A 22,037-nucleotide genomic window follows, 5' to 3' on the forward strand; every position below is an offset into this window, starting at 1 on the left:
TGGTCAATTTTCAACCAAGATCCCATTGAAATCACAGCGAGATATGGATGAGTTTGCACTTCCTACGGCTTCCACCAGATGTCAACAGTCTGTAGAACCTTGTCTGATGCCTCTACTGTGAAGGGGGGCCGAATGAGAGGGGAATTAGTCAGGTCTTGTCACGTTCCTGACCTGTTTTCTCTTGTTTTGTATGTGTTTATTGGTCAGGGCGTGAGTTTTGGGTGGGCAGTCTATGTTTTCTATTTCTATGTTGGGATTTTGTGTTCGGCCTGGTATGATTCTCAATCAGAGACAGGTGTCTATCGTTGTCCCTGATTGAGAATCATACTAAGGCAGCCTGGGTTTCACTTGTGTTTTGTGGGTGTTTGTTCCTGTGTCAGCGTTTGGGCCACACAGGACTGTCAGGTTAGTCACGTTTGTTGTTTTGTTAATTTGTAGTGTTTGTTGGTTTGCCATTAAATCATGAATACTTACCAATCCGCATCTTGGTCCGATCCATGCTCCTCCTCGTCTGAGGAGGAGAACGACATTGACAGCCGTTACAGGTCTGCCATGACCTGACCATTCTTTGACCCTCACATGAGAGGGAGCTCTGTTCCATCGCTCATCTGAAGTCAATGTAATTCTCCGGTTGGAACGTTATTCAAGATTTATGTTAAAAACATTCTAAAGATTGATTCAATACATCGTTTGACATGTTTCTACGGACTGTTACGGAACTTTTGGACATTTCGTCAGGTTTTAGTGAACGCGCTTCCCTGACGTTGGATTTGTTTACCAAACACGCTACAAAAATAGCTATTTGGACATAAATGATGGACATTACCGAAAAAAACGAACATTTCTTGTGGAAGTGGGAGTCCTGGGAGTGCATTCCGACGAAGATCAGCAAAGGTAAGTGAAGATTTATAATGCTTTTTATGAGTTTTGTTGACTGCACAATTTGGCGGGTATCTGTATGGCTTGCTTTTGTGGCTGAACGCTGTTTTCAGATTATTGAATATTGTGTTTTGCCGTAAAGCTTTTTGAAATCTGACACAGCGGATGCATTAAGAACAAATCAAATCAAATCAAGTGTATTTTATATAGCCCTTCGTACATCAGCTAATATCTCGAAGTGCTATACAGAAACCCAGCCTAAAACCCCAAACAGCAAGCAATGCAGGTGTAGAAGCACCGCGGCTAGGAAAAACTCCCTAGAAAGGCCAAAATGACAAGTGTATCTTTAATTCTATGTAAAACATGTATCTTTCATCAAAGTATGATGAGTATTTCTGTTATTTGACGTGGCTCTATACAATTTCTCCGGATATTTTGGAGGCATTTCTGAACATGGCACCAATGTAAACGGAGGTTTTTGGATATAAATATGAACTTAATCGAACAAGACATATATGTATTGTGTAACATGAAGGCCTATGAGTGTCATCTGATGAAGATCATCAAAGGTTAATGATTAATTTAATCTCTATTTGTGCTTTTTGTGACTCCTCTCTTTGGCTGGAAAAATTGCAGAATTTTTCTGTGAGTTGGCGGTGACCTAACATAATCGTTTGTGGTGCTTTCGCTGAAAAGCCTATTTGAAATCGGACACTTTGGTGGGATTAATAACAAGATTACCTTTAAAATGGTATAAGATACATGTATATTTGAGCAATTTTAATTATGAGATTTCTGTTGTTTGAATTTGGCGCCCTGCACTTTCACTGGCTGTTGTCATATCGATCCTGTTAACGGGATTGCAGCCATAAGAAGTTAAACAGGTCAACATTCACAAAGCCACGGGGCCAGACAGATTACCATGACGTGTACTCAAAGAATTCGCGGGCTAATTGCAATTGTCTTCACTGACATTTTCAACCTCTCCCTGACCGAGTCTGTATTACCTATATGTTTCAAGCAGACCACCATAATCCCTGTGCCCATGGAAGTGAAGGTAACCTGCCTAAATGATTACTGCCCCGTAGCACTCACATCGGTAGCCATGAAGTGCTTTGAAAGGCTGGTCATGGCTCACATCAACAGCATCATCCCGGATACCCTAGACCCACTCCAATTCTCATACCGCTCCAACAGATCCACAGATGATGCAATCTAAATCGCACTCCACAGTGCCCTTTCCCACCTGGAGAAAAGGAACACCTATGTGAGAATGCTGTTCATTGACTACAGCTCAGCGTTCAACACCAAAGTGCACTCAAAGCTCATCACTAAGCTAAGGACCTTGAAACTAAACACCTCCCTCTGCAACTGGATCCTGGACTTCCTGATGGGCCACTCCCAGGTGGTAAGGGTAGGCAACAACACGTCTGCCACGCTGATCCTCAACACTGTGGCCCCTCAGGGTTGTGTGCTTAGTCCCCTCCTGTACTCCCTGTTCACCCACGACTGCGTGGCCAAACGCGACTCCAACACCATCATTAAGTTTGCTGATGACACAACAGTGGTAGGCCTGATCAAATCAAAGTGTATTTGTCACATGCACCTTACAGTGAAATGCTTACTTACAGGCTCTAACCAACAGTGTATTTTTTTTTAAAGTATTGGGTGAACAATAGGTAAGTAAAGAAATAAAAACAACAGTAGCGAGGCTATATACAGGCACCAGTTAGTCTGGCTGATTGAGGTAGTATGTACATGTAGATATGGTTAAAGTGACTATGCATATATGATAAACAGAGAGTAGTAGTAGTGTTAAAGAGGGGTTGGTGGGTGGTGGGTGGCGGGACACAATGCAGATAGCCCAGGTAGCCAATGTGCAGGGGCACTAGTTGGTCGGGCTAATTGAGCTAGTATGTACATGAATGTATAGTTAAAGTGACTATGCATATATGATAAACAGAGAGTAGCAGCAGCGTAAAAGAGGGGTTGGGGGGGGCACACAATGCAACTAGTCCGGGTAGCCATTTGATTACCTGTTCAGGAGTCTTATGGCTTGGGGGTAAAAACTGTTGAGAAGCCTTTTTGTCCTAGACTTGGCACTCCGGTACTGCTTGCCATGCGGTAGTAGAGAGAACAGTCTATGACTGGGGTGGCTGGGGTCTTTGACAATTTTTAGGGGCTTCCTCTGACACCGCCTGGTGTAGAGGTCTGGGATGGCAGGCAGCTTAGCCCCAGTGATGTACTGGGCCGTACAACCCTCTGTAGTGCCTTGCGGTCGGAGGCCGAGCAGTTGCCGTACCAGGCAGACCATAAGGCTCCTTAACAGCTTCTACCCCCAAGCCATAAGACTGCTGAACAATTAATGAAATGGCCACCCAGATTATTTAAATTGACACCCCCCTCCCCCATTTATTTTTTACACTGCTGCTTCTCGTTGTTTATTATCTATGCATAGTCACTTTACCACTACCTACATGTACAAATTACATTGACTAACATGTACCCCCGCACATTGACTCGGTACCGGTACCCCTGTATATAGCCTTTTTATTGTTATTTTATTGTGTTTTTTTTTTTTTTTTTCCTATTACTTTAGTTAATTTTGTAAATATGTTCTTATCTCTTTCTTAAACTGCACTGTTGGTTAAGGGCTTGTAAGTAACTATTTCACAGTAAGGTTTACACCTGTTGTATTTAACGCATGTGACAAATAAAGTTTGATTTGATAATATTGGTGTGGTTTGCTAGTTTTGGAGAAATTCCCCTGACTTTGTGAGATTTGCCCATCTGTGAATTGTGCTGAATATAAAGACGACCTAGAACATGCCCAGAATGTTGTTTGACACTGACATTGTGACAGTGCAAAGGCCAGACAGAAGAGATGGCACGACTAACTTACTATCTAGCTAACTAGATAGTAGATAGCTAGTGAATTAGACAAAATTGTGATAACTAGCTAACCCCTTTAATCTGGTGTATCTAGCTATTAGTGTTAGCAAGTTAAAAATTAGCTATTATTATTATTATTAGCTAGCAGTGGATAACTTAACTAGCTAAGCCCAAATGGTATAAATCATGATACTGATTATAGTAGAGTTGTATAGCTAGAGTGTCTATGCTAAAATGTCATAAATTCCTCTTCTCTCCCACATATTCTCATAAGGTCTCAGACTCCAGGATGGGAAAATAAATTCTTAACAAGAAAGAAACAGATGACAACACAGAAGGGGACCATGAGACCCTATGCAGTGTATGATATACCATTTTGTAGCTCTGAGTCTCTACTTCTATCCAATGTAAAAATTTAAAAAAAAAAACATTTCACATTTTCCACATAAGACCGAATCCAGGTGGTGAGTCACATATTGTATTTTAAATAGTTAATCTGTTGTCCATTTCTATTCTGACTTGTAATGTTAAAACCTTTTCTCAATAGGGGGTGCTGTTTTCACTTTGTAAAAATTTGTTCCCAAATTAAACTACCTCGTACTCAATTCTTGCTCGTACAATATGCATATTATTATTACTATTGGATAGAAAACACTCTCTAGTTTCTAAAACCGTTTGAATTATATCTGTGAGTAAAACAGAACTCAAGTTGGAGCAAACTTCCTGTCAGGAAGTGAGAAATCTGAAATCAGGCAATCTGTTCCAGGGTCAGTTTATTAATTTGCATGTATTCTATTGGTCGACATGCACTGCATACGCCTTCCCCTAGATGTCAGCAAGCAGTGAGAATTGGAATGGAGTTGCTAGGCAGATCTGAGGCCATATAAATGGTCTTGGAACGTGGGGTGCACTCTTTTCAACGTTCTTCATGGCGCAAGACAGACCTCAGGATGGCATTCTGAAAAGCTCTCGTTATAGGCCTTAGATATATCCGGCTCTGATTTTATTCGATATAGGTGTTAAAGACATCATAATGTAGTTATTTTAAACCGAGTTATATCAGTTTATATCAGTATATTGCGATTTTCGGATATTTCTTTGTGCTGCGTTATAGTGAGTTGGGCACGTCTGGGCCACATAGGAATTAGCAGCAAACATTAGCTAAGTTGAAGACGGCAATCTACAACCGAGCAACGATGATTCTGGACAAAGGACAACTTGCCCAAGATTCTGATGGAAGCTCATCAAAAAGTAAGAACTATTTATGAAGTTAATTCGTTGTTCTGTTGACCTACTATTCCGCCATTAATTTCGGTGCGGTCTCGTTTTAACGCACGCTGTATGTCGTAGTAACGTTAATTTTAAAAATCTAACACAGCGGTTGCATTAAGAACTAATGTATCTTTCATTTGCTGTCCAACCTGTATTTTTTAGTCAAGTTTATGATTAGTTATTGATTAGATTAGGTGCCTCTCCCAAGATTTCTCCCGACATTTTCTTCGCAGCTTGGCTACTATTCTCATTGTATAACCACGATTTGTGCCGCTAAATATGCACATTTTCGAACAAACTCTATATGTATTGTGTAATATGATGTTATAGGACTGTCATCTGAAGAAGTTTGAGAAGGTTAGTGAAAAAATTAATATCTTTTGCTGGTTTATTCGTTATCGCTATTGTTGGCTTGAATCAATGCTGTTGTGTGGTTGGCTATTGTAGTAAGCTAATATAATGCTATATTGTGTTTTCGCTGTAAAACACTAAAAAAATCTGAAATATTGGCTGGATTCACAAGATCTTTGTCTTTCATTTGCTGTACACTGTGTATTTTTCATAAATGTTTTATGATGAGTATTTAGGTAATTCACGTTGCTCTCTGTAGTTATTCTAGTTGCTTTGGTGAGAGTTGTGATGGTGGCTGCAATGTAAAACTATGATTTATACCTGAAGTATGCACATTTTTCGAACAAAATATATGCTATACAATAAATATGTTATCAGACTGTCATCTGATGAAGTTGTTTCTTGGTTAGTGACTATTTATATCTTTATTTGGTCGAATTTGTGAAAGCTACCTATGCAGTAAAAAAATGGTGGGAAAAAAAAGTTGTGTCTTTTGCTATCGTGGTTAGCTAATAGAAATACATATTGTGTCTTCCCTGTAAAACATTTTAAAAATCAGAAATGATGGCTGGATTCACAAGATGTGTATCTTTCATCTGGTGTCTTGGACTTGTGATTTCATGATATTTAGATGCTAGTATTTACTTGTGGCGCTATGCTAGGCTATGCTAGTCAGCTTTTTTACTGATGAGGGTGCTCCCGGATCCGGGATTGTGACCAAGTAGAAGTTAAGAAGGGTAAAAAAGACATGTCCTGTTTATCTGAAGTAGTTAGGCTACTCACTACAACAATAATAGGCTACAATTTTTTTTTTAAGATCGCTTATATGTTGCATGTTTGAGGAGATTATATTATGTTATACATGTTTGCAACTCATTAATAAATGGCCAGAAGGTTTCCACTTTCTTTAAAGGTATCTATTCAACAGTTATACATGTTGGTAACTCAATTGTTAATCTTCAGTGCATTGCCAATTTAAAATAAGGTATCATTTTAGTAGCTATAAATGTTTATAACTCAGTTACATAAATGTTCATAGGTCTGTCACTTTAAAAAAATATATACTTTTAGCAGTTATACATGTGGGTAAATCATGTATAGATGATTTGAGAGTTCAATCAGAGCTTAGACTTACTTATACGCCAGTGGAAGCTGCAGAGGGGAGGACAGCTCATAATAATGGCTGGAACGGAGCAAATGGAATGGCATCAAACACTTGGAAACCATGTGTTTGATGTATTTGAAACCATTCCGCTGATTCCGCTCCAGCCATTACCACGTGCCTGTCCTTCCCAATTAAGGTGCCACCAACCCCCTGTGTTATACGCAGTATTGGGTACCTCATCACTACATTCATGAGAAGATTCAAAACTTTCTTAAAAATCTTCAGTCAATTAATGGTGGGTATGAAGACCAAAACATTAAACGTTGTGAGAGGATACCTCCTCCACTGTTTCACCAACCAAAGGTATTATGGTTACCATTTAACACCAGAGTGTTCACTATACTTGAACTATCACAGAGAAGTGGTAAGTGTGTTGAAATAATCTGGTAAGGGGTAATGTGTTAGGAATGATGATTGAATAATGTAATGGATGTACATTTGGCCAGGGTATCAGGGTTTCAAAGGTGGATCAAGACACATCATGAAAAACAACCATTTCTGTTCCTGGGGCAGAGTACCAATGCATCACACCCAAAAGTGAGAAAATAACTATTGTTCAACTGTGCAACTATTGAAAATAAAATAATCTTAGGTAAATATTGGCTCACTATTTGGAAAACACTGACCAGTTACTGCACTATTTTGAACGATGCAATATAATTGTTTATGAATGGTATATAATGTATTTACAAGCATTTAAATTATCATTAATAACGTAATTATAACCCCTTTATAAAACCTTTACAAATGTAACCTTATTTTAAAGTGTTACCTTTTTTATTTAAGGAAAGGTAAACCCATCATCCACCTGAAAACACAGTGACTGAGCTGACCGCTAACCGAAACCGGCTCTGAACTAACAACTAACCCGGCTCTGAGCTAACTGCTAACCTAACCTAACCTGGCTCTGAGCTCTGAGCAAACCACTAACTCAGCATTTCCCAAACTCGGTCCCAGGAACCCCAAGGTGTGCAAGTATTGGTTGTTGCCCTAGTACTACACAGCTGATAAAATAATTAAAGCTTGATGGTTAAATAAATGAGGAGTTAATTATTTGAATCAGCTGTGTAGCGCTACAGCAAAAACCAAAACGTGCACCCAATGGGGTCCCCAGGAAACCCTGCGCTAACCTAACCGGCTCTGAGCAAACACCACAGGAGGCAACACAGATGGCCAGGTATGGCCTGCATAGTGATAACTGTGGCACTGGATCCTGTGCCAGCACAAACATGGCTGGTGCTGCTTCACCACGGAGCTACAAAAGGGGCAGGCCAGACTAACAGTGATCTCCCCCATCTGGACTCAATATGGGCTTTCCTTCTGGGATATGCGTGGCCTTTGTATCTGGGAAGGCCAGCCCTTTAACCAGCATCTCCATTCCCCTACCCAGCCTCCCACGTTAGCTCTCAAGGCCTCCAATTAATGTGAGACCAAATTAAGATGCTGACCCAACACAGAAGCCAGGGCCATCTCCAGCCTGTAGGAGCTTTAATAAGCATGGCATGGCGTGGATCTCCCCTGCTCCCGTATTAAAACACTAACCCATCCTGCTCTCTCATCACTGTGGGTGTCCTCTGAGTGGGCAAGCAGAATAACAAGGTTCAAACATTCAAATGGACCAGAAGTTGCATTAAATTGTCTCCCCTGGTATGATTACAATCGGTCATGATTTTGATAAGACACTATGCAATTGTCTGAAGAAGAGACGTTACAAAGCATTTTCTTGTAGCGATCTTAAAAGTTATAACACACCAAGCAATTGTCTGTAGAAGAGAAGAACAATACTTTTTATTGAAGTGATCTTAAAAGTTATGAAGTTATCCAAGTAGCTTTAAGTGTGTCAGCTTTGATGTGACATAGAACTGTCTAGATCCTGACAGTGTAAATAGTCATAAAAAATGTGCGATACATGAACATGTACATGTTAGTTTGAAGACATATAATCCCATAGCTCAGGAATCAGGCTCAAATGGGACAGGAAATATTGTTAATCCCTCAAAGCACCATTTTCTGAGGGATTTCAGAAACTGGTACTCCACAAATTTTCTGACATGCCCTTAAATATTAGAAGAAATCTCCTGGGTGTGTGAGTGTCAGAACGTGAATCTAACCCCACCACACATTGTTATTTCAGAATCCACTCATGAGGAGGAAAAACCTCCATAATAGGATTTGATCTCACCAGATTGTCTAAGCCATTAGGGAGAGTAATGATATGACTGACAATATCTCACCAGACTGCGAATAAACAAAGTGAGATGCATCAAATATTGATTGTGAGAGTCTGTCATTGTTTATATGACGTGTGTGTGTGTGTGTGTGTGTGTGTGTGTGTGTGTGTGTGTGTGTGTGTGTGTGTGTGTGTGTGTGTGTGTGTGTGTGTGTGTGTGTGTGTGTGTGTGTGTGTGTGTGTACGTAGCCGTGTGTGTGCGCCTGGCATGCAGCTAAACTGGCAAAACACAAAACATGAGTGAAATGTGTAACTTGTCAAAGAGTTGGACTTAAAAGTTTGGAATCCACATCTACAGTAAACTAAACATTCATGGCCTTATTCTTTTATCATATGCCTTCAATTGCGTTATTGCATCAAATCTAAGCTAACAGGAAGCAGTATATTAAATAGAATAAGTATGTATTTCTTGTGTTATGGGTTCCATAGTTTCCAGAGAATATTTAACAGCTGAGCTGAGGTAAAAGACAATGCAGCCTTTAACTTTGAAAAGTGTTCGCCTGCTTTAGACAGGGCTAAATCATGAACTCCCATTAAAACAAAACGTTTAAGTGAACTGAATAACTGAATGTCATTACCTACATGGAACACTGCACCACTGATAAACAGTGTAATATAAAGTTCAATTCAAATAAAATAAACTCTTGACTACAACTCAATAAGTGTCTTACAAACAGCCATATGAATTGTAATGATAAGAATGAACCAAACAACACCATAAAGCCATAGTAAGAGTGTAGCACAGAGTTCATATTGTAAGCAATTTACCCATTTTTCTGTGAATATTATACCATTTCATTAGACAAGTATGATTTCAATCAATATGCTAATAGTTGCCTCTAAAAGGATGGTTCGTTCGTTCAAGCTACAAAGGAAGCAAGCAGGAAATTATTTGGACTGTATTCATGGCTAGTCATTTTAGTAACAGGGACATTGTCTCTTATCACAGCCTCCCTCGCCCTGGTGGATATCGTTTGTTTGTTTGTTGGAATTGTTGGTAATGAAAAGTTAATCAAGTGAGATAATTGAATGCTGTTGAGAGGTAGAGAGAAGGAGGGGAGAGGACTTGTGTGACATTGTTTCTCATTACTCTGTGAGTTTTTTAAAAATCTATTAAGAAATCTATTGTTTCTAATAAATAAATACAATTAAGGGATGGAAAAAAAGAATGTAATTTGTATCACTTACAGCCTGTCTAGGTCCACCAGATGATGAAAGGTATAACTACGAAATGAACAACTATAAATGCAGTTTGCCTTGTGAAGTTGCTCCTAAGTGAGAGCGGCTCTCGTCATTTAGACATAATGCATAACACCTAACTTCAGGATAGGTATGTTTTTTTATGAAATGTGTTTTAAAAGGTGACTGAACATTAAAAAAAATCTCCAACATGGCTGAGCAGTGCAGATAGACAGACAGACTTCTGGCAGGTGGGGGTTTGACATGATGAATCGTCAGCGCAGTGTTCCTTTTAGGATAAAAGCACAATTTACCTCCACACTGCAGCAAGAGGTCCATATTTCTGTGGATCAAACTGAGATCCGCCTGTCAAAACAGTGCAGTTTTGAAGGCAGCAGGCAGCTACACCTTATCACTGTAATATTTTAAGACATCTGGAGTCTTATTATTGCAGTCATATTTCTCTAATAAGAAGCTAGTCAAGATGTTTCCGTAAATGTGACGGGTTCAGGATGACATTGCACATCCAGTGAAGTCTGTGTATGTTTAGAGGTAACTATTAGTGCTCTCTGTAAAAGGAGTTATGATGCATTCTGTAAAGTATGACTCTCTTGTTTGCCTTGTACAGTATTACATGCCTACTGTACCTTAACTTCACGTTACAATTATTTCCATTACTTCAGAGTCAATAATCATGTGGCTGAAATATCGGCTTCCAAATAGGTCAGATCAGATTTGCAATGCATAACTGCAATCAGACCCCCTCTCACCCTAGAGGGGGAAGGAAAGAACTAGTGGAGGTTAACAACTCACGCCCAGTTGTAAATCAAGGGAGAAGATCCAGGCTTGCGCTCTCAAGATTCTCCAAAGGAATGTTCTTTGTTTCAACAGACTTGTTCCCACTGAAACTTTAGAACACTAATGTACTTTTGTTTGTTATTTTGTGATGTAATTACAAATGTTACAAAGGGAATACTGTAACTTGGAAAGTATACCCACTACATGTATGAAGTTTCCATACTCTGTGTTGTGCATGTAATATGAACAAGGATGAAAGGATTTTTGTTAAGAGAGGGATGTGATTTGAGAAGCTATAAGAGATAATTAATTTACCTAACTTTGCACAGTAAGTAGTTACTGCCCGGAGTGAGGTCAGGGAGCGTGCCAGCTTGCCAGAACCGCCCCTTTCGAGCGAACTGTATAAATGATGGGTTAAGAAATTAACATACCAGACCAGAAAGACGTGAAGCTGTAGCTACACATTTAAAGTGGTTTGAACTTTGAATCTCAACACGAGGTGGCGATGATAAACTCACCTCCCGGACAATCACTGGTACGGCTGATTAGCTGTCCTACGTAAAGTATCTTCGAGAAGCGAATTTAAGTAGGACCATCCTGTTACTCTGCTCAAACAATTGATACGGCTGGCTAGGAAAGTCAACTCTGTAGTTCTGTTCAGGACTACACGACAAGTCACCGGATACCGGACAACTACAAAGAAGGACAATAATAGAAGACTTGTTGGAACCATTTTGGACAATCAGAGCCTTACAAGCGTGCCGCGAAAAGGCCCAACCCCCTTTCCAAGGTTGCCCTGTTCACCAAGAGATCCCTGGCGAACCCAGGCATTTCACGTAAATATATTTATGATTTCTTACTCAAAGCGGCGGCGGTTCGTGTGCAAAGTATATGGTAGGTGAGAGTAGTTTCTGAATGTACCAGTGTTAAGTGTCTCTGTCCCTCTCTCTCCCTCTCCATCTCATCTTTAACAAGCATCAATGTTGTTGTCATTCCACTAGGGACCTGTTTTCAGCATATTACATCTCCAGTCAATAACCAGTGCAGAGTATGTATGTTTATCCTGTGTTCCCATTTAATTAGCTAGTAAATACATAATTAAACCAATTTGTGTAGTACTTAATCAAATCAAATTTTATTTGTCACATACACATGGTTAGCAGATGTTAATGCGAGTGTAGCGAAATGCTTGTCCTTCTAGTTCCGACAATGCAGTAATAACCAACGAGTAATCTCACCTAACAATTCCACAACTACTACCTTATACACACAAGTGTAAAGGGATAAAGAATATGTACATAAAGATATATGAATGAGTGATGGTACAGAACGGCATAGGCAAGATGCAGTAGATTGTATAGAGTACAGTATATACATATGAGATGAGTAATGTAGGGTATATAAACATAAAGTGGCATAGTTTAAAGTGGCTAGTGATACATGTATTACATAAAGATGGCAAGATGCAGTAGATGATATAGAGTACAGTATATACATATACATATGAGATGAGTAATGTAGGTTATGTAAACATTATATTAAGTGGCATTGTTTAAAGTGGCTAGTGATACATTTTTACATAAATTTCCATCAATTCCCATTATTAAAGTGGCTGGAGTTGAGTCAGTATGTTGGCAGCGGCCACTAAATGTTAGTGGTGGCTGTTTAACAGTCTGATGGCCTTGAGATAGAAGCTGTTTTTCAGTCTCTCGGTCCCTGCTTTGATGCACCTGTACTGACCTCGCCTTCTGGATGATAGCGGGGTGAACAGGCAGTGGCTCGGGTGGTTGTTGTCCTTGATGATCGTTTTGGCCTTCCTGTGACATCGGGTGGTGTAGGTGTCCTGGAGGGCAGGTAGTTTGCCCCAGGTGATGCGTTGTGCAGACCTCACTACCCTCTGGAGAGCCTTACGGTTGTGGGCGGAGCAGTTGCCGTACCAGGCGGTGATACAGCCCGACAGGATGCTCTCGATTGTGCATCTGTAGAAGTTTGTGAGTGCTTTTGGTGACAAGCCAAATTTCTTCAGCCTCCTGAGGTTGAAGAGGCGCTGCTGCACCTTCTTCACAACGCTGTCTGTGTGGGTGGACCAATTCAGTTTGTCCGTGATGTGTACACCAAGGAACTTAAAACTTACTACCCTTTCCACTACTGTCCCGTCGATGTGGATAGGGGGGTGCTCCCTCTGCTGTTTCCTGAAGTCCACAATCATCTCCTTTGTTTTGTTGATGTTGAGGGTGAGGTTATTTTCCTGACACCACACTCCGAGGGCCCTCACCTCCTCCCTGTAGGCCGTCTTGTCATTGTTGGTAATCAAGCCTACCACTGTAGTGTCATCCGCAAACTTGATGATTGAGTTGGAGGCGTGCATGGCCACGCAGTCGTGGGTGAACAGGGAGTACCGGAGAGGGCTCAGAACGCATCCTTGTGGGGCCCCAGTGTTGAGGATCAGCGAGGTGGAGATGTTGTTACCTACCCTCACCACCTGGGGGCGGCCCGTCAGGAAGTCCAGTACCCAGTTGCACAGGGCGGTGTCGAGACCCAGGGTCTCGAGCTTGATGATGAGTTTGGATGGTACTATGGTGTTAAATGCTGAGCTGTAGTCGATGAACAGCATTCTCACATAGGTATTCCTCTTGTCCAGATGGGTTAGGGCAGTGTGCAGTGTGGTTGCGATTGCGTCGTCTGTGGACCTATTGGGTCGGTAAGCAAATTGGAGTGGGTCTAGGGTGTCAGGTAGGGTGGAGGTGATATGGTCCTTGACTAGTCTCTCAAAGCACTTCATGATGGCGGAAGTGAGTGCTACGGGGCGGTAGTTGTTTAGCTCAGTTACCTTAGCTTTCTTGGGAACAGGAACAATGGTGGCCCTCTTGAAGCATGTGGGAACAGCAGACTGGGATAAGGATTGATTGATTATGTCCGTAAACACACCAGCCAGCTGGTCTGCGCATGCTCTGAGGACGCGGCTGGGAATGCCGTCTGGGCCTGCAGCCTTGCGAGGGTTAACACGTTTAAATGTTTTACTCACCTCGGCTGCAGTGAAGGAGAGCCCGCAGGTTTTGGTAGCGGGCCGTGTCAGTGGCACTGTATTGTCCTCAAAGCAAGCAAAAAAGTTATTTAGTCTGTCTGGGAGCAAGACATCCTGTTCCGCGACGGGGCTGGTTTTCTTTTTGTAATCCGTGATTGACTGTAGACCCTGCCACATACCTCTTGTGTCTGAGCTGTTGAATTGCGACTCTACTTTGTCTCTATACTGGCACTTAGCTTGTTTGATTGCCTTGCGGAGGGAATAGCTACACTGTTTGTATTCGGTCATGTTTCCGGTCACCTTGCCCTGGTTAAAAGCAGTGGTTCGCGCTTTCAGTTTCACGCGAATGCTGCCATCAATCCACGGTTTCTGGTTTGGGAATGTTTTAATCGTTGCTGTGGGCATTATGTCGCCGATGCACTTTCTAATGAACTCGCTCACCGAATCAGCATATTCGTCAATGTTGTTGTTGGACGCAATGCGGAACATATCCCAATCCACGTGATCGAAGCAGTCTTGAAGCGTGGAATCAGATTGGTCGGACCAGCGTTGAACAGACCTGAGCGCAATTTAAACGGCCTCGTACTCAATTCTTGCTCGTACAATATGCATATTATTATTACTATTGGATAGAAAACACTCTCTAGTTTCTAAAACCGTTTGAATTATATCTGTGAGTAAAACAGAACTCATTTTGCAGCAAACTTCCTGACAGGAAGTGGAAAATCTGAAATCGATGCTCTGTTCTAGGGCCTGCCTATAAATGTCCTTGATATTTATTAGTATACATGCACTTCATACGTCTTCCACTAGATGTCGACAGGCAGTGAGAGAAGAAATGGAGTGTATAACTTGATCTGGGGTCGAATAAAAGCTCTTGGCATGACGTGTCACCAGTTTCCTGTTTTCTGGAGCGTGCGAGAAGGGACCTGGTATTGCCTTCTGAAAAGCTGTCGTTATAGACGACTAATATCTCCGGCTTTGATTTTATTTGATAAATGTGACAATATCATCGTAAAGTATGTTTTTTCAATATAGTTTTATTAGATTATTGAAATTTATTCGGGACGTTAGGCATGTTGCGTTGTGTGCCTTTGTTCAGGAAGGAAAGCTTCGCGCTCCTTTGCTAGCTTTCCGTGCTAATTGACTGGAGAAGAGGACATTCTAAATCCAAACAACGATTGTTCTGGACAAAGGACCCCTTGTACAACATTCTGATGGAAGATCATCAAAAGTAGGACCCATTTTATGATGCTATTTCATATATCTGTCGAACATGTGAAATAGTAGTTTGCGCCCAGATTTTGGGCACTCTCTCGCTATAACTAAGCTGGATGTCGTAATGAAGTTATTTTTAGAATTCTAACACGGCGATTGCATTAAGATCTAGTGCATCTATCATTTCCTATACAACATGTATTTAATAGTAACGTTTATGAATAGTTATTTGGTCAGAATAGGTGAGTGTCATAAAAATATCCGCACATTCTGGGAAAAAGATGCTACGTTAGCACAATGTATAACCACTGATTTCAGCTCTAAATATGCACATTTTCGAACAAAACATAAGTGTATGTATAACCTGATGTTATAGGACTGTCATTTGATGAAGGTTTATGAAGGTTAGTGAAAATTAATATCTTTTGCTGGTTTATTCGCTATTGCTAACGTGCCTATTGCTATCGCTAACGTGCCTTGATGAATGAATGCGGTAGTGTGGTAGGCTATTGTAGTAAGCTAATATAATGCTATATTGTGTTTTCGCTGTAAAACACTTAAAAAATCGGAAATATTGGCTGGATTCACAAGATTTTTGTCTTTAATTTGCTGTACACCATCGATTTTTCAGAAATGTTTTCTGATGAGTATTTAGGTATTTGACGTTGGTGTCTGTAATTACTCTGGCTGCTTCGGTGCTATTTCTGACGGTAGCTGTGATGGTAGCTGCAATGTAAAACTGATTTATACCTCAAATATGCACATTTTTCGAACAAAACATAGATTTATTGTATAACATGTTATAAGACTGTTATCTGATGAAGTTGTTTCTTGGTTAGTTTGGTTGGTTCTTGGTTAGTTAGGTTGGCTTTGTGCATGCTACCTGTGCTGTGAAAAATGTCTGTCCTTTTTTGTATTTGGTGGTGAGCTAACATAAATATATGTGGTGTTTTCGCTGTAAAACATTTTAAAAATGGGACATGTTGACTGGATTCACAAGATGTGTATCTTTCATTTGCTGTATTGGACTTGTTAATGTGTGAAAGTTAAATATTTCTCAAAAATATTTTTTGAATTTCGCGCTCTGCCTTTTCAGTGGAATGTGGGAGGAGTTCCGCTAGCGGAACCCCGGTGCCAGACAGGTTAATTCGAGAGATGGTAACTCTTTAAAGAACCGCTCTCGTGGTGCCCCAGATCCTAATGAGTTAATTGTTACATGATTAATTTAACTCGGGTAACAATTAAACATAGTTAGGTAATTAGATAAATAACAGTCTTCAGATTGATGTAAAGTCAAGTCATGACACAGACAGGGAGAGATAGGCCAGGGCAGACGGTGAGCAGATCGCCAGGTGGAATCCAAGCAGCAGTACAGCAGGCAACCGGAGTAGGTGTCACACCCACTTGGGAGAAGCCTTTTTCGGGAGGCAGATTCCTTGTAGAAAATCCCTCTGTCCACCGTTTTTTTCCTTGTAGAAAATGAGGTTGTTAGCTAGCTATATCTCTTCAGTTTTGGTGAATGGTTCTTTACGATGTCCAAACAAAGTTGTCCTGTGGCTGTTGTATTTTGGAGATTGTGAGGAGGATATCTTCTGATGTGATCAAAGCAACAATATTGTTTCTTCTTGGTAACTTACAATTGAAGGGTCCTGACTGCATATCAGTTCAAAATAGAGATGAATCCAGGGGGTACTGTATTGTAATGACCTCTGCACAGATGGAGGGGGCTTCAAAGGCATCTGCATTTGGGTGGGGGAGGCTGTGAAACTCTCCTGCCATTGTTGGGCTCAAGGGCTTTGACACCTCTCACTTCACACCTCAGTGCTAATTGATCTGATCTGTCCTAGCAAGCTTGGTAGCCTTAACTTAGCATTCAGTCCTTATAAAGTAAAACATATAATTGTAATAAATTTTTCTTCTTTGCTTTAAAGGTAGCTTCAGAATAAACATTACTCACTAAGTTCTAGGTTGGATGGTGTTTTCAGCTTTCTTATGCTTATTTTGCTGGTTGTTGGTTGGCCAGAGAATTTGCTGTATAGACCTTGGAAATAAGAATCTTTGGTAGTAGGAATCCTTCCAGGTAATTTTGTCCAAAATCAGGTTGTAGGTTTGGAGTTTGATTTGGAGTGAAGGTTATGTTGTGGAGGGTAGAATCCTGTATGGTAGTAGTATTAGTAGCAATAGTAGTACTGTAGTAGCAGCAGGGTGGTATTAGTTGAGTGTGCAGTTTAACTGCTATATATAGCCTATAGACCGCATGGTGCTTGCCTACGGAGCTGTGAGGGGAACGGCACCTCCGTACCTTCAGGCTCTGATCAGGCCCTACACCCAAACAAGGGCACTGCGTTCATCCAACTCTGGCCTGCTCGCCTCCCTACCTCTGAGGAAGTACAGCTCCCGCTCAGCCCAGTCAAAACTGTTCGCTGCTCTGGCACCCCAATGGTGGAACAAACTCCCCCACGACGCCAGGTCAGCGGAGTCAATCACCACCTTCCGGAAACACCTGAAACACCACCTCTTTAAGGAATACCTAGGATAGGATAAAGTAATCCTTCTAACCCCCCCCCCCCCCCCCCCTTAAAAGAGTTAGATGCACTATTGTAAAGTGGTTGTTCCACTGGATATCATAAGGTGAATGCACCAACTTGTAGCATCTGCCTCTAACCCTAGGAAGCTCTTTGCCACCTTCTCCTCCCTCCTGAATCCTCCTCCCCCTCCCCCCCCCTCCTCCCTCTCTGCGGATGACTTCGTCAACCATTTTGAAAAGAAGGTTGACGACATCCGATCCTCGTTTGCTAAGTCAAACGACACCGCTGGTTCTGCTCACACTGCCCTACCCTGTGCTTTGACCTCTTTCTCCCCTCTCTCCCCAGATGAAATCTCGCGTCTTGTGACGGCCGGCCGCCCAACAACCTGCCCGCTTGACCCTATCCCCTCCTCTCTTCTCCAGACCATTTCCGGAGACCTTCTCCCTTACCTCACCTCGCTCATCAACTCATCCTTGACCACTGGCTACGTCCCTTCCGTCTTCAAGAGAGCGAGAGTTGCACCCCTTCTGAAAAAACCTACACTCGATCCCTCCGATGTCAACAACTACAGACCAGTATCCCTTCTTTCTTTTCTCTCCAAAACTCTTGAACGTGCCGTCCTTGGCCAGCTCTCCTGCTATCTCTCTCAGAATGACCTTCTCGATCCAAATCAGTCAGGTTTCAAGACTAGTCATTCAACTGAGACTGCTCTTCTCTGTGTCACGGAGGCGCTCCGCACTGCTAAAGCTAACTCTCTCTCCTCTGCTCTCATCCTTCTAGACCTATCGGCTGCCTTTGATACTGTGAACCATCAGATCCTCCTCTCCACCCTCTCCGAGTTGGGCATCTCCGGCGCGGCCCACGCTTGGATTGCGTCCTACCTGACAGGTCGCTCCTACCAGGTGGCGTGGCGAGAATCTGTCTCCTCACCACGTGCTCTCACCACTGGTGTCCCCCAGGGCTCTGTTCTAGGCCCTCTCCTATTCTCGCTATACACCAAGTCACTTGGCTCTGTCATAACCTCACATGGTCTCTCCTATCATTGCTATGCAGACGACACACAATTAATCTTCTCCTTTCCCCCTTCTGATAACCAGGTGGCGAATCGCATCTCTGCATGTCTGGCAGACATATCAGTGTGGATGACGGATCACCACCTCAAGCTGAACCTCGGCAAGACGGAGCTGCTCTTCCTCCCGGGGAAGGACTGCCCGTTCCATGATCTCGCCATCACGGTTGACAACTCCATTGTGTCCTCCTCCCAGAGCGCTAAGAACCTTGGCGTGATCCTGGACAACACCCTGTCGTTCTCAACGAACATCAAGGCGGTGGCCCGTTCCTGTAGGTTCATGCTCTACAACATCCGCAGAGTACGACCCTGCCTCACACAGGAAGCGGCGCAGGTCCTAATCCAGGCACTTGTCATCTCCCGTCTGGATTACTGCAACTCGCTGTTGGCTGGGCTCCCTGCCTGTGCCATTAAACCCCTACAACTCATCCAGAACGCCGCAGCCCGTCTGGTGTTCAACCTTCCCAAGTTCTCTCACGTCACCCCGCTCCTCCGCTCTCTCCACTGGCTTCCAGTTGAAGCTCGCATCCGCTACAAGACCATGGTGCTTGCTTACGGAGCTGTGAGGGGAACGGCACCTCCGTACCTTCAGGCTCTGATCAGGCCCTACACCCAAACAAGGGCACTGCGTTCATCCACCTCTGGCCTGCTCGCCTCCCTACCTCTGAGGAAGTACAGTTCCCGCTCAGCCCAGTCAAAACTGTTCGCTGCTCTGGCACCCCAATGGTGGAACAAACTCCCTCACGACGCCAGGACAGCGGAGTCAATCACCACCTTCCGGAGACACCTGAAACCCCACCTCTTTAAGGAATACCTAGGATAGGATAAAGTAATCCTTCTAACCCCCCCCCCCCCCCCCCCCCCTTAAAAGATTTAGATGCACTATTGTAAAGTGGCTGTTCCACTGGATATCATAAGGTGAATGCACCAATTTGTAAGTCGCTCTGGATAAGAGCGTCTGCTAAATGACTTAAATGTAAATGTAAATGTTGTAAGTCGCTCTGGATAAGAGCGTCTGCTAAATGACTTAAATGTAAATGTAAATTAGTATTAGTAGTAGTTGTAGTAGTAGCAGCAGGCTAGTATGACTAGTGGTAGTAGTAGTAGTAGTAGTAGCAGTAGTAGTATTTTCAGGCTGCTAGTAGTAGTAGTAGTAATAGTAGTATTCTTCACTACTATCATTATCATTATCATTTGGTCTTGAGTAGTGAAATGGTGTGTGTAGTTTGCTGTTGTGATATTATGATTACAGTATGTATACAGTATACTGTATATTAGTACAGTAGCCAGTTTACTCTATGTTCTCTTCACTGCACCTGTAGACTTCAGGGAAGGAAGTTACCTCAGGCTACTTTACAGACTGTACTAAGCAAACAGAGCCAGGTGGTTCAGTTGAAAAATATGATCATGCCCTGTGGTCCTGAGAAGAAGTTCCACCATGCACTGCCCAGAGTGGAGAATGTGATTAAAAATAAACACATTTTCTGAAGGTGAGAGAGAAGGGTTTAGTGCTTTTCCATATGGGCACCTTGGTATTATGCCCTCCTGGGATTTAGCCATGTATATTCATAAGAGGAGTGGAGAGGAGGTAGCAGGAAAAGTTTTGTCATAGACCCAGCTGGTTCTCTCTAACTTCTCTTAGTGACCTCAATTCCTCCTCTGTTCGTTCTGCTGCCTCCGAATGAGCCGGCTCTGCTCTCACTGCTATCTATGTGCATAATAGTAGAATAGAACATATGTGTCCCAACCTGAGCTGGACCTAACAGAAGGTCACTGCCACTCCAGTTAAATTAGATGCTTTTGTAATATTCCATCCTCTGGAATCACTAAAAAGGCCAGAAGGCAAAAACAATTCCATGGTGCCAGATATGAGTAATTTGAGGATGACTATGACTGTTAAAACAAGAGCCAGTGCCACTGTTAAAATGATTGCATTGATTTTTTTGTTTGGAAAAAATCTTTACAGTCCTTCAAACAACTTCTTAGCAAATGGGTTAGGTACATTCTGGTTGACAGAACATGGCTAGATTGCACTATTGCATTAAGGCCAATGACAGCCCTGTAGCGGTCTATAGGCTATATATAGCAGTTAAACTGCACACTCAACAAATACAGTATGAAATCACTTTGGGAGTTGATATTCATTCAAAATTATACATTTTAAGAGGGTTTTAAAAAACAAACACACGCAGAGCTCTATTATAATGTCAACTACTTCGAGATCGATATTAATGCAATTCCTGTCCTGTCTTTCTCTCAGCCAACACACCAAGCCAATTCATCAGAGCCAACATTACGGTATGCTACCAGAGCAGAACATTGAATTTAACAGAACAGCCAGTGCAATGTCCAGTGGCATCACAGTGAATGGGATGGGGCGTTTAGACTGTTTTCAGCAATTCAAATCTAAAGCCAAGATCATCACCTTGAACCGACACACAGTGTGACTTGTATGTCTTCCAGGTCAAAGTATTGGCAGAACTGGCAAAGCCGACAGCAGCTAACGGGCATCTAGTCAGTGATGCCCGCTGGGTGGGCTTTGTCAGTATCACAGTAAGCCAGGTGTCTATAGAAGATTGGTGTTACATGCTGCTTTAGAATGTTGTGAGCAACAACAACCTGTATACAACTGACCTGCTGTGCCAGCCAATAACCTGTTCTGTTCCTGACAACATACCTGGGTAATAGGAAGTGACCTTGGCACACTCCGAGGGCAAATTATAAAAGACCAGCTGCAGTACCAAATTGAAACCATACTACGCTAGAAAAGGATAATGGACTTCTGCACTATTATAGTAATAAGACTAGAGCTTGATTTTGCTAAAAGACATACTGCAATCTAAAAATGGCTATGTTACCACATGCTACACTAAAACCAGTGCTGTTACTGTGTCCCATGGACTGCTAATTGATGTGAATAAGATACAACCAGCTCTTACCTCTACAGTGAACTCCTTCATCGAAGCCATCCTCACAATCTATGGCTCCGTTGCAGAGCTTGTTGAAGTGAATGCACTTCCTGGTCCCTATACACTGTATGTGATTCAGGGGACATCTCTCCACCACATCCCCCGCACCTGGAACAGAGAAGACAGTCACTGTTAGCAAGCTCACAAGCCGTGTATGATATGATGTGTGATACAAGTCTATGTTCATCCCCTGATTATAGGTGTTAGATTCTGAGGAACACCCAAGGGTGTTGCTTTAATATGCCTTTGGTAATAAACCCATGGTTCCAAACCAGCTCACTACGAAATCCTCGGAATGTGGTTGAAACGTAGCTATTTAGGCGAATGGATAATAAATTACAACACTATCACTATACCTAATTAATCATATAAGCATTTATTTTTATGACCATTGTTTGTATCCACTGTTTTGAGAAATATTCTTTTCATACTTTATAAGCTCTTCCCAAATAATTATTCCCC

The 22,037-nt window shown here is 42.1% G+C and overlaps 1 protein-coding gene across 1 annotated transcript in view; it reads right to left on the minus strand.

Moving 5' to 3' along the window:
- Positions 1 to 21,837, minus strand: part of LOC120063930 (low-density lipoprotein receptor-related protein 1B-like) — a 345,986-nt gene extending 324,149 nt beyond the window's left edge. Inside the window, 2 exon segments of the mRNA XM_039014240.1 lie at positions 21,546 to 21,683; positions 21,834 to 21,837. Coding sequence (XP_038870168.1) covers positions 21,546 to 21,683; positions 21,834 to 21,837 — 142 coding nt within the window.
- Positions 21,838 to 22,037: the final 200 nt, after the last annotated feature.

The sequence above is a fragment of the Salvelinus namaycush genome, chromosome 19 (assembly GCF_016432855.1).
Source record: "Salvelinus namaycush isolate Seneca chromosome 19, SaNama_1.0, whole genome shotgun sequence".
Taxonomy (NCBI): Eukaryota; Metazoa; Chordata; class Actinopteri; order Salmoniformes; family Salmonidae; genus Salvelinus; species Salvelinus namaycush.